This window comes from Macrobrachium nipponense, chromosome 27 (genome assembly GCF_015104395.2).
Source record: "Macrobrachium nipponense isolate FS-2020 chromosome 27, ASM1510439v2, whole genome shotgun sequence".
Taxonomy (NCBI): Eukaryota; Metazoa; Arthropoda; class Malacostraca; order Decapoda; family Palaemonidae; genus Macrobrachium; species Macrobrachium nipponense.
The window spans coordinates 32,966,537-32,980,411 of NC_087216.1; the positions used below are offsets into that span (position 1 = coordinate 32,966,537).

At 34.4% G+C, this 13,875-nt stretch overlaps 1 protein-coding gene across 1 annotated transcript in view; it reads right to left on the reverse strand.

The window, feature by feature from the left end:
• The window catches only part of LOC135200665 (DDB1- and CUL4-associated factor 8-like), a 172,502-nt gene that overhangs the window by 97,520 nt on the left and 61,107 nt on the right, over positions 1-13,875 (reverse strand). The window contains exon 7 of the mRNA XM_064229272.1: positions 13,584-13,752. Within this exon, the coding sequence (XP_064085342.1) occupies positions 13,584-13,752 (169 nt within the window). The remainder of the gene's footprint in view (positions 1-13,583; positions 13,753-13,875) is intronic.

Genomic DNA, 13,875 nt, shown 5'->3' on the forward strand with positions numbered 1-13,875 from the left:
TCAATAATATGTGCTCTTGCAGGTTACCCCGACCCTTTAGAAGTAGGGGGAAGACAGGCACTGTTTTGGCTATCATTCTTCTCTTAATCTCTTCGGAGGGGAAGCGGGATGGATTGCAATGATCGAGGGTACCTAAAAAATTTATTTTATCATAAAAATCACTATTTTTGAAGTTAAACTTACCCTCTTAAATAATTTTTTGCTGACTCTAATGTGTGTAATGAAGGAGGCTAAGAGACTTCCCTATACTATACCGTAATAAAATTAGCAGACAGTATCACTGTATTTGTATATATCCTTATCACTGCTTAACTGATGAATACAATCCCACAGTAACGGTGTCTCAGGCCTGCAAAGCTGATAGGAGTTTCAACCATGACTAAACCATGATCCCAAGAGAGTTATCACCTACCAAACAGAGTTGCTGTAATACCTCACACCCAAAGCAACAAGACCAATTAGCAAAAAAAAGTGGTACTTAATCAGCTCAGAGTAGCTTTCTCAGATGAGGAGCAATGGCTCTGCAATACAAATCACGCATTACTTACTCTAAAACAAAGCAAATATAACTAAGCAAAATAATTAAAACAAAAGTAGAGTAAGATGTTACCAGCACAAATTCATTTACAAATGGTTTCCCACTTATCCAGGATGGAGGTCAATATCAAGAACCTTTACCTGTTCATAACACGTAACAGGAAGACCAGGAGATAATCTTCCCTGCTGAATTCATAGGTGTTACATACAGTCTTCATACTGGATCTCGGTGCCTCTCCAGTATTTAGAAGTAGGCACAGAGCTACACCTCTAATGTGCCACTGAAACTAGATGATCTAGAGAGAAGTGTTCATAAAAACAAATAAAAGTAGCTGCTGCTCCAAAATCATGTGGTTTCAAAAGGAGAAAATGCATGGTGTACTTCCAGGATTAAAGACTTAATAAATAAAGCAATGACATACTTAGACACAGGAACCTCAGGATTTCTGACCCCACAAAATTGATTCCTAAATTGCTTCGTTAATAATTTAGGATGGGCACTACAACTCCTAGAACCCTAACAGGTGAAAGTGATGTTCGGAACAGGCAATCACATTTAATGCTTATACAATCAAGTACTGTGCACATTTTCAACCTAACTTTGTTAATTTACATGAAAAGTATCTCTAAATTACATCTCTTCTAGCAGCTAATGACAATGCAGATATCGATAGTATGTACTCAATCAATCAGCTAAGATTTTGATAATATATTTTTATAACAAAATTAGATTTTGTAAGTTTATGGAAGTCTACAAAAGTGCTAAATGATTTCATGTAGCTACTTCATAATAATAATGATGGAAATTCAATCACATTACTTATAGATGGGATTGTTCTCAAGTAGTGTGGTACTTCTATTCCACATTCAGAATTGGTAAACATAGATTTCTTTTGATAGCCTTTCAGTTTTGGAAAACCCCTCCCACAAGTAACTTCTATCTTTATAGCATTTAAAAATGATTCACTGCCACATAAACCATTGCTATTTCTTTTAGTTACATTATCTTACTCCTGTAAATTGTTACTGTTCCTACTTTCTTATGCTGATTTTTTTGGAAAATGTGAAGTGTTGTTGAATAATTTTATATTTCTTTTTGTTTGACTAGTAAATACTTTTTAAGCACCAACAGCCTTTAGCATTATCTAATCTTTGGTAAAAAAAAAAAAAAATTCCAGATATTGCTGTTTTCTTTTCATGAACTTGCAGCATTGTCATGAACGGTAGTGAATTTTACAGGCAGCTGAGTTCTGAAAAAGAACTTCACTGCCAATCTTAAGTTCGTTCAAGCCCAAGTTACAGTCAAGGATTTACTTACTTGTAAACTCCACTGGATTTTTATGACATTTTCACTATTGCTCCCTTAACCATGGATAGTGTAGCTACCCATCTTAATCTCGTTGTGTTGACAGAATAGAAGGAGCTGCCTTTAAAGAACACCAAGGTATTTTGAAGGTGTTCAGCACTTTAATCATCGCTCTGTTCTCCTGCTACTGGACTAATGGGACTGTCTATGGATGGAGGTTGATTGCAATAAGTTTGATGCTTATTTTTTGCCATTTTTATCCATAGAACACCGAGTTGATGTATGTCCTAGCAAAGCTTCCTCGAAAATTAAACCGAAGACTGTCTACAAAAGACTCCCATTATTATCTAATTATTACACTTATGATTAATTTTTTCACATACCATCTACGTATCCTATTATTATTATACTAATAAATTGGTGACCACATTAATACAATTTGTAAGTTTTTTTTATCCAGTTTATCTCATTACTGTTCACTTAAAAAATGGTATTCCCCTATTTTTACTATAATAATTTTTATCTTTGTATTTTTTATTATACATCCCATCAGTATTTGAAATGGAATCCTATCTTAAGTCACAATATAAAAGATCTCGTACTGTATTATTTTTTCCATTCTTTATCTTCTATATTCAGCTTTTATTTTTTATTTATTTTTTTTTTACTAATTTCCAATCCTATGGATACATATTCTGAGATATCAGCAAAGACAGCACCATCCTAGTACCCAGGGTTTTGTATTCTCTGCTGAAATACCAAAAGCAATGTGAAATAATTTTAATACATTCACTTTTCAAGAACAATTAGTGTAATAGCTATAAATACTGAGCATTAAACTTATAATACTTAAATGTTAATATATATTAATAGGGGTTAGTTTTTCCAGACCTCTGAGTCTCAAGTAGACTCTTCTCGGGCTGGTTCTCAGGGATCAATCCTGAGAAAAAAAAAAAAAAAAATTAGACTTTATTTGAAAAACCCGTCTTATTTAAAAAATTTATGATTTTATTAATTGAAAAATCCCTGCTTTCAGCAAGAATATTTTTCATTTCCGAACTCCGCAGATAAATAGATCTTTGCTGGGTCCAATTTGGGCACTCAACAAGCAAATGCTGCACTGTCATGGGTGTTTGACATCTGTTACATTTCACTGGGTCAGCATGTGGTGTTGACATCAAGTGACCATGTGAGAATCTTGTGTGTCCTATACGGAGCCTTGCTAGGATCACCTCTTCGATCTTTCCTCCTGTGAGGATGTCCTCCATGCATAGACTTCAGTTTTTATGTTTTTAAGTTTATTTGTTGTTGGCACCGAGGCCCATTCTTCTTTCCAATCCTGGTAAATCAATGTTTTAACAGATTTTACCCAGTCTGACACTGGGGCATATGAAATTGTTGGAGGGATAGTGCAGGCTAATTTGGCAGCAGAGTCTGCATATTCATTTCCTTTCCTTTATTCCCACGTGTGCTGGGATCCAACATATTTCCATTGATATTCCTGATTGGAGGAGTTGATGAATTTTTATTTGAATTTCCTGTACTATTTGGTTTCCTGGTTTATACGGTCTTATTGCATCTATAGCGCTACGTGAGTCACTGAAAATAACAGACACACTTGCTTTTGCCTCAGATATCATATCTAGAGCCATCTGTATGGCTGTGACTTCAGCAGTAAATACTGATGATATTGAAGGTGGCTTTTTTAATTAACATATTTTTCGAATATGCAGATGCTCCTACTCCAACATTATTTTTGGAGCCGTCTGTATATACCATAAATTTGTCGCCTTTTCTTCTAATGTGCTCCAAAGTATGTTGGCGGTACATTTCCGTACTTGTCATTTGCTTTTTGAGTAGGTAAGACAGGGAGGTACATATCTTTACTCGATTTAAAATCCATGGTGGTGGCAATTCCATTGGTGGGTGAAAAATTGGATCCATATTATGTCATGTTTCATTATGTATCTAGCTCTTTTTGGGAAAGAGCTAGTACTATTAATTGCTGTTACTTGATTACAGTTTTGGAAGCAGTAAGCTGCAGGAGACGATCCCGCTTGCATTGAAAGACCTCTTTGTATTGTTATTAAATTACGGTGATGTTTTAAGGAACAAAACACCTGCCTCCACCAAAAGTGAGTTTGTTGGGGACGATCGGAATGCTCCTGTGCACAATCGCACGCCATCATGGTGCACTGCATCGAGAGATTTTAATGCAGATTCTGAGGCGGATGAATATATTGGACAGCAGTAATCTATTATGGATAAGACTGTTGCCTTATATATCATTAATAAAATGTCTCGCTTTGCTCCCCAATTAGTGTGTGATAACTTTTTTAATATGGCAAGGGCTTTGATGCCCTTGGCTTTAATGTATTTGATGTGCTCTTTCCAATTTAAATGTTGATCAAATATTACTCCTAGATACTTGATTTTTGTACAAAATTGTATTTCAGTGCTATAAAGATGCAGTTTGATTGTTTGGTTCTTCATCCACCTTTTGTCTTTGTGTAGAAGACGATTGCTTTTGTTTTATCAGTTGAAAATTTAAATCCAATTGAATTTGCCCAACTACATATATTTGAAAATGGCAGTACTGAGAACTCTCTGAGCATGTCTCAAATTACTACTCGTATAGTAAATGACAAAGTCATCAACATATAAACTGTTTTTTACACCACTTGGTAAATTTATAGTATGTCATTGATTGCTAAAGCAAACAATGTACAGCTCAAGACACTACCTTGAGGGATTCCTTCTTCCAGTTTATAGGTTACTGAGTAGGAATTTTCTATTCTTACTTGAAAAGTTCTGTTTGTTAAGAAGTTCTTAATAAATATTGGTAAGTGGCCTCTTAGTCCCTTGGAGTGGAGTTTTTGCATGATGTTATGTTTCCATGTTGTATCGTATGCTTTTTCTATATCAAAAATATAGCTATGTTAATTTCTTTTGTTCAAAGCCTTTTTTGATATGATCTTCTAAATGTGTTAAGGGATCTAGGGTTGATCTGCCAGCTATTGAACCAGATTGTGTTGGTGTTAAAATGGATTCTTTGGTTATTACATACGTTAATCGTGCATTAACTATTTTTTCTAAGATTTTGTATAGGCAACTTGTTAGAGATATCGGTCTATAATTGGATGGATTACTTGCATCCTTTCCTGGTTTGTTTATTGGAATAATTATGGCATGTTTCCATTTATCAGGAAAGACACGTTTTAGCCAGATACTATTGTTAAAATTCTTTTTAATAAATATGATTTAGCTATAGGAGCTAATTTTTCTATCATTTCAAATGATATTTTATCATATCCTGGTGCAGAGGATGACAAGAGTTGATGGCATTATCTAGTTCATCCATGTTAAAAATATAGTTATATTCCAGGTCTTCAAGAGTTTCAAAATAGAGTATTATATTTTCTTTTTGTTTTCTGATATTTTGAAAATGTGTATCTAGGCTGGAGTAAGCACTGATGTTTTCAAAATGTTTCCCAATTATGTTTGATATTTCATAAGTATCATGGTATATTTTTCCATTTAAATGTATTGCACTTCTTGGAGGTCTTATATGTTTTCCATTGATTTTCCTTATCTTTTGCCAGACATCCCTTGTGGATGTGTTTGAAGATATGTTTGAGACATATTCCTTCCATGATGCGATTTTTTCAGCTATAACCGTTTTTCTAAATTTGGCTGTATATTTGTTATATAGTGTTTTAATGTGGTTAATTGTTATGTTTGTTTGTTATAACTATTTTTGTTTAATATGTTTATACTATAGAGCATTTTGTTGAGTGATTTAAGGCGAGTTTTGAGTCTGTTTAGATTGCGACTCAATATATGTTTTATTTTACTTAATGTTGTTAATGTTGGATTCCACCATGGGACAGGGGATTTTGTGGAATGTGATTTGGTTTTTGGAATACTTTTATCTGCAGCATTTATTATGAAGTTTGAGAAGGATTCACATGTAGTATTGTGATCTTCATTATGTGGGAATGGTGGTATGTTTCGTGTGTATAGGAAATATTTATCCCAGTTAGCTTTTTGGATATTATATCTTGTAGGTGGCAATATTTTGACATTACTTAAGTAGTTCAGAATGATTGGGAAATGGTCACTTGTGTATGAATCGTCTAGGACGTTCCATTCAAATTTCTCCGCTACATCATTTGAACATAATGAAATGTCAATTGAAGAAAAGGTTAGGTGTGTATTTGAAAAATATGTTGGAACTTCACTTTCATTGAGACAATACAGGTTGTGTTTCATTATAGTATTCTCTATGTTGATTCCAGATGTGTCAGTGGGGTTATTAACCCTTAAACGCCGAAGCGGTAAAAAAAAAAATGTCTCCCGTGTGCCGGAGACGTTTCAGAGTGAGCGCGGGAGCGGAAAAAATCTTTTTTTCAAAAAATCATAGCGCGCTTAGTTTTGAAGATTAAGAGTTCATTTTTGGCTTCTTTTTTTGTCATTGCCTGAAGTTTAGTATGCAACCATCAGAAATGAAAAAAATTATCATTATCATATATAAATAATGCGATATATGATAGCGCAAAAACAAAATTTCATATATAATTGTATTCAAATCGCGCTGTGCGCAAAACGGTTGAAGGTAACAAGTTACTTTTTTTTCGTTGTAATGTACACTAAATTGCGATCATTTTGGTATGTAACAAATTGTAAAACGATAAAAGCAACACAGAGAAAATATTATCACAAAATAATGCATGAATTCGTAACGCGCAGACGTAAACATATTTTTTTCAAAAATTCACCATAAATCTAAATATTGTCCTAGAGACTTCCAATTTCTTTCAAAATAAAGACAAATAATTGAATATTACTATACTGTAAGAATATTAGCTTACAAATGCAGTTTTCGACCATATCTGACGAGTTAAAGTTGACCGAATATCGAATTTTTTATATATATTTTTTATATGCAATTATTTTGGAAATAAGAAAAGCTACAACTTTCAAATATTTTTCGTTTTATTCTACACAAAATTGCGCACATTTTCATATATAAAACTCTATGAAATGCCTAATATGAAATGGAGCAAATATTCCGAGAATGGGACTTACGCATTTCGGAGGTTTGTGGGCGGAGAAGCCGCGCGGAGGGAAGGAAGGAAAGTTTTTTTTTTAAATTCACCATAAATTTAAATATTGTGCTAGAGACTTCGAATTTGTTTCACGATGAAGATAAATGACTGAACATTACTAGACTGTAAGAGTTTTATCTTACAATTGCGTTTTTCGACCATTTCGGTAGAGTCAAATTTGACCGAACGTGGTTTTTTTTCTATTTATCATGATTTATATGCAAATATTTCGAAAATGAGAAAAGCTACAACCTTCAACTATTTGTTGTTGTATTATACATGAAATTGCGCACATTTTCATATATAAAACGTTATGTAACGGCTAATTTAAAATGGTGCAAACATTACCACCATCGCACGTATGATTTTTTCGGAAGAGTTACCGCGCGGACGTAAAGAAAATGTTATTTTTTTCATAAATTCACCATAAATCGAAATATTGAGCTAGAGACTTCCAATTTGTTGCAAAATGAAGGTAAATGCTTGAATATTACTAGAATATAAGCGTTTTAGCTTACAATTGCGTTTTTCGACCATTTCGGTAGAGTCAAAATTGACCGAAGGTTGAAAATTTGTCACTTATCATTTTTTATATGAAAATATTTCAAAATTGATAAAAGCTACAACCATGGGTTGTTTTTAGTTGTATTGTGCATGAAAAAAATTGCGCACATTTTCATATATAAAACTTTATGTAACGGCTAATTTAAAATGGTGCAAACATTACCACAATCGCATGTATGATTATTTTCGGAAGAGTTACCGCGCGGACGTAAGGAAAAAGTTTTTTCATAAATTCACCATAAATCAAAATATTGTGCTAGAGACTTCCAATTAGTTGCAAAATTAAGTTAAATGATTGAATATTACTAAAATATAAGCGTTTTAGCTTACAATTGTGTTTTTCGACCATTTCGGTAGAGTCAAAGTGACCGCAAGGTTGAAATTTTGGCACTTATCGTTATTTATATGAAAATATCTTAAAACTGATAAAAGCTACAATCATGAGTATTTTTTGTTGTATTCTACATAAAAATGCGCACATTTTCATATATAATAGTCTATGTAACGGCTAATTTAAAATGGTAAAAAAATTATGTCAAAGTGACAAAATAATTTCCGAGATGTGTCACAGATACTTTTTAGTGCGGCAAGAAAGAAATTCGCGCTTGCGCGCCTGCGTAACGATTGTAAACAAACAACACCTTGATCCGTGAACTCCCAGCATCCCCCAAGGCGCTGATTTCAAAAGTTTTCGCTGGGTAGGCCTAAAAGTATTTTTCCGCAAATTTTTAAAAAAACTTTTGTATGTCGACGTAAAATACGTCCAGTCGGCACCCGAGAGACAAAAAATGTCGACGTAAAATACGTCCAGTCGGCGTTTAAGGGTTAATATCCCATAATGGATTATGTGCATTAAAATCTCCTACTATAAGTAATGGTTCCTGTATACTTTTGCTAATAAGTTCAGAAAAATCACTGAAATTTGCATTGAAATTTGGTTGGTTATATAAATTACAAATAGTAATTTTACTTTTATCAGGCATATACAGTTTAATTGATGTTATTTGATATGGCATAGATGGTATGTCAACAGGTTCATATGTAATGCTATTATGAACGTATATGGCTGTTCCTAATTTTCCACCGTCAGTTGGTGAATAACAGGCAATTTTATAGTGTTGGATATTTGTAGGGTTATTTCCTATATGTTGTAGACGTATGCACATTGGGTTGTGGTCTCGTATGATTCTTTGTAATTCACCCAGACGTAGTCGGGTTAAGAGACCATTTATATTCCATTGAATGATTTTATATTCCATTATTGGGAGGAATTGGTGTTAAATTCTGTAAATTGATTGCTGATTTTACTTTATCTCATAGTTTATATGCATTTTGAATTATTTTTTGTGGTTTTTTAATATTTTGAATTGGGATTTGTGGTAATCTTGTATGTATGTTGGCTTATTAGTTATTCTGCAGTTGTTTGTTTTTCATAGTTGAATATTATAAGTCTATTTTTTGATTTTATAATTTCCTTTTTGTATTTTAAGGATTCAGAACATAATTCGTTCTCATGTTGGTGTGTTAAAGGGCACCTCCTTAATTTGGTAAAATTGTCAATACAATTTCGTACTGTGTCCTCTGTCTTGGTAGTTAGTTGGTTATATGTACTTACAAAGCATTCAGTACAACCACAAGATGAAGCATGTTTGGTAATGTTAATTATTGGTTCAGAAGTTTTTGGTCTAGCTTTAGAAATTTCTGGTTTTGTAATTCTATTGTTCCTTTTTTGTAGTGATAAGGACTGTTGGTTTGAGGGGTTATTTGTTTTGTTTTTGCTAATGGGATATTTGGGTCTTGTGGATGGTTGGGGGGTGATAGTTATATTTTGGTTTGGTTTAATGGTATGATTTTCATTAGTATTATTTGATGGAAATTGTAAAAGAGTGATCTTTACTGTCCAGATGTTGGCTGTTGAGTTGAGATTGAGGGTAATTGTGTATTTCCAACTTGTGATGAGGTTAGTTTAATATCTTTTTTAAAATGTTCTCCTGGTGTAGTTGGAGTCTCTCTGGATTGATTGTAATTTTCAATATTTACTTTTTTTCCCTTAGGTGGGGTTCTTTCTAGAATTCTTTTCTTTTTGCCAGTTCGATTATCATTATTTATTTCTTCTTCTATTGGAAGTTCTTTTCCATGGATAACTGAAACATCTATGTTAGTGGTGGTATTGGTTGTTGTAATATCACTTTTCTTTTGGATTTCAGTATTATTGGTATGAAATCCAGTTTCCATGTTTATACTATCTTGTTTGTCATTGTGCTGTTTGATGTCTTGATTTTTAGTCACATTTGAAAAGGTGGGGGCTTTGGATGGATTGTTAACTCCTCTAACTTTTAGCTCAAGTCTGGCTTCCATGATTGACATTCCTGTCCTATTTATTAACAACTGAAGTTCTGTGTTATATTGGTAAAATGAACACTCCTTAGATTTTGTGTGATGGGCTAGTCCACAATTGATACATTTTGATTGATTACAGTTCCAATTAGTGATATGGTCATCTGATGCACAGACTGCACATATAGCCTTATTACGGCATCTTTTGTATGTGTGTCCATACCTTGAGCACTGTGTACATTGTAGTGGTTTAGGAACAAAAGGACGAACTTCTCTATTTTGTCCAAGAATTTTTATTTTAAATGGTAGGTCTTGGCCTGTAAATTTTATTTTGGCAATGTTGATATTTTTACTTTTATCTTTCCTACTTGAAATAGAGTATATTTCTAAATCGTGGATATTGTTATATCTCAATTTTAGGGAGTCTAGTAATAGTTGTTTTGAAGGAAGCTCCTGCTCGCTATTGGGTAGGATGACTGTACCCTGTACATAATTCAATGTTTTCGTGGCTTGTAATTATTACCTTTATATTATTTTATTTCTGTATACTTAAAAAGGCAGTGGACTGCTTTTTATTGGTTACTTGGATAAGCCATTCATTGTCCTGAGTGTCTTGCATTCCATTCTTTGTGTTGGATATATGTTAAGTAATTTGTTTTCTAGCATTGCTGCTGAGATTTTGTTGTCAGCTTAGAGGACTAGAAATCTTGACCAATTATCTGGTCCAAAGAGGTCATCAAAATGTACCAATGTGGGATTAAGTCGGTAATTTTTGTTTCTTTTTGGTCCTTGTTTTATGTATGTTGCTTGTCTATTATGATTTTTATATTTTTCTGTATTGCTGGGAGGATTATTTGTCTCTAATTCAGAATTATTGTTCATCATATATGGTTCCATTGTTACGATATTGGAGTTTACCATTTTATTTTTGTTTGTTTCTTTTTTATTTATGCACTCTATTTGGTTTTCTGGCTCTGCTGCTTTACTTGGGAACAGGGTGTTCCTTTGTATCTTTTTATAGTACTTTCACTACTTGTGGCAGTACCTAGGAAATTCGGGAGTGACGTGCCAATGGTCATCAACTGTGCCGTATTTTTCCATCCATGGGGCCCAGGGGTACTCAAATCATTTATTTCACAGTTCATAAATTTTGAGTTTTTACAAAAAAAAAAATCTTGAAAAGATATCATTGGCCCTTCGCGAAGTTAAATCTTCTGCCAAAGGCACAAGTGAGAAAGGACTCCCAAATGTCCGCATCCCTACCCTACCCCAAAAGGGGATGGCATAACATGATTAGTATGGCCCAAGTGTAAGCAGAACCCGCTTGCTAGGACTAAGAGTATTATGTTAATACAATTATCCCCATCCTAATCACATTATGGGCAAACTGGATAGAATGCCGAGAGTTCTATTCCTAGAACCAGGCCCCCCCTGGAATCCGTGGTCCAGCTCCACAGAATAGTTCCGCCTGAAAAACAGGTCCGAACATTGTCGGGTAGATGATGGATCTCTACCACAGTTCTCACTATTTAGCTTCGGATTTAACTCCACGTTAAGCCATGATGTTTTCTCATTTATTTGCTTTCAAAAATTTTGGCAAAAAATGGAAAGGTCCACATAAGTTTACTCGAAAATATATAATGTCATATGGGACTCTTGGGTTCGAACCTGGGAAGAGATTCCTGAGGTTCGAGAGCCCCCTCACCACGTCAAGGTGGTCCCAAAATGAGGGGGACTTAAATGTTAAATATTTACAGTTCACTTCTTATGGAAAATAATGTGGTTCTGGATTTGCGGCTTCAGTTAGTCATAGATTTTTCTGTAAAACATATCTCCAAATATATCACTGCCTTTTTAAGTATAACAGAAATAAATAATATAAAGGTAATAATTACAAGCCACGAAACATTGAATTATGTACAGGGTACAGTCATCCTACCCAATAGCGAGCAGGAGCTTCCTTCAAAACAACTATTACTAGACTCCCTAAAATTGAGATATAACAATATCCACCGAAAATTTACTAATTCACAGATTTTTTCATAGAGCAATATTCACTAATTACTTTTATTTTTTATAACCTATGTCAGGTGTTGTGCAAGCCTCTGGGGGAAGCTTCTGGCCCTAGCATAAAAAAAAGATGTGATACGAAGGATGGTAACTTGTTCATGTTTAGGAAGAACTTCCCATCTCCTCAAATACTGAAGACAAATGTCTGGAGATGCCAAGCTGAGAAAATTAAACAATTCTTGGAAACCTCCTAAGGACCTGTGGTGGGCATTCAACATACTTTTTACCTACACAAGCTCAATTACGACAGGTATCATAGAGGGCATGGTCTACAAATGATGTGCGCGCAAGGTCTTTATGCTACTTCTCTCCTGTACTGCAAACAGCCCATCATCATGATTCATGTTGGTGAGCTACATAACTAGGCATCCTACCCGAGAGATGTGGCAAGAAGATGAGACTCTCTATGCCTTTCCTGTAAACAGGATAGTAGATGATGATACTACATGCCACCCTATTTTTATGTTCTTTAAATAGTAATAATGGGTTCCATAACACTTTACGGTATAGCATTCATACAGCTTGATATACAATGGCATGACGCCAAAAGAGCCTCTGCATTGGTTCAATCAGGCTGTGTAAGAGATTACAGGAGTCATATTCATAAACATGATCAAGGAAGCTGACATTTACGTGACTGCACTTTTAAATTCTTTCACACTCTAATAATTGCAGGCTCTCTGCAATTTTGTAGCTGGACAATACCTCCTGCCCAATTCATGAATGTTCTATGTAAGATGAAGGTTCCCATAGTTAATAGCAACAAACAGCAATTTTTTCTATAAGATATATTTTTACAAGCTATACAAAACTTCATACTGAAACAAATGTCCCACCTCTAACAAAACTCTGAATACTCCCAATGCCTGCAAGAAAAAGAGGGACTGGCCAGTAACTACTCTGTTAACTATATCAAATACCAAACCAGCTCGTGTACTGAAGATACTGTACTATAAGACTAAGAGACTGTAAACCCAGAATAATTCTGTGTACAAGAAGAGTTGCAGTGTGTTTGTTCTGTGGACAATTCAACTGTATTAAATACTACCACACATTTAATTAGCTAAAGGCTATGGTTAAATGGCAAAAGATTCCCTTGGTATGATCAAGAAATTAATCACCAACTTGAAAATATCTATGAATCTAAGGAGGAGGTTTGTGAAATGTTTTGTTTGGTCTGTATTATTGTATGGCTGTGAAACTTGGACTTTGAGGTTACAGGCTGCAGAAATGTGGTTTTGGAGGATATTTAAAATATCATGGACAGAAAGGAAAACTAATGAGGCAGTATTAGAGAGATTAGGCATTGAAAGAGAGCTTTTGGCCTCACTGACAGGTAGACAAAGGAGACCGAGAGGAAACCTAGACAAAAGTACATGGATGGATTGGTGAGAATGACTGGAGGAAGAATGTCTGCTGCTCTGTTGCTGCAGAGAGCCGGAAATAGAGAGGAATGGCGAGCCATGATGGCCGACATCCTTGGGGATATGGCACCTGGATGATGACGATGATGATTAAATATTCAAATTACACGACTTTTAAGAATTTAGACACCTAAAGTCTATGACTAAGGGCCACTAAGACGAATTAGGTATTTGACCTATAAATGAGAAAATAAAAAAATTCATGAATCAACAATAACCCCCAACAAACATACTCACCAAATGACGGGGGCATAATTTCAAAACAGCATAGCAGCCCAGTCGCCTGTCATACACACGTACATACTGGTCGTGTCCACTAACACAATACTGATGTTCATTAACAGGGTGAGCATGTATGCTATAGAGTGACACCTTACTACCAGAGATGTCCTTTACCACAGCAAGTCTGAAAATAATAAAAGGATCAAAATGAAAAAGTCAAAAAAATTACAAGGAACACTACTACATACTTATGTGATAATGGGTATTTACATCTATCTAGAAATTTTTGAAAGACTTCACTATTTCA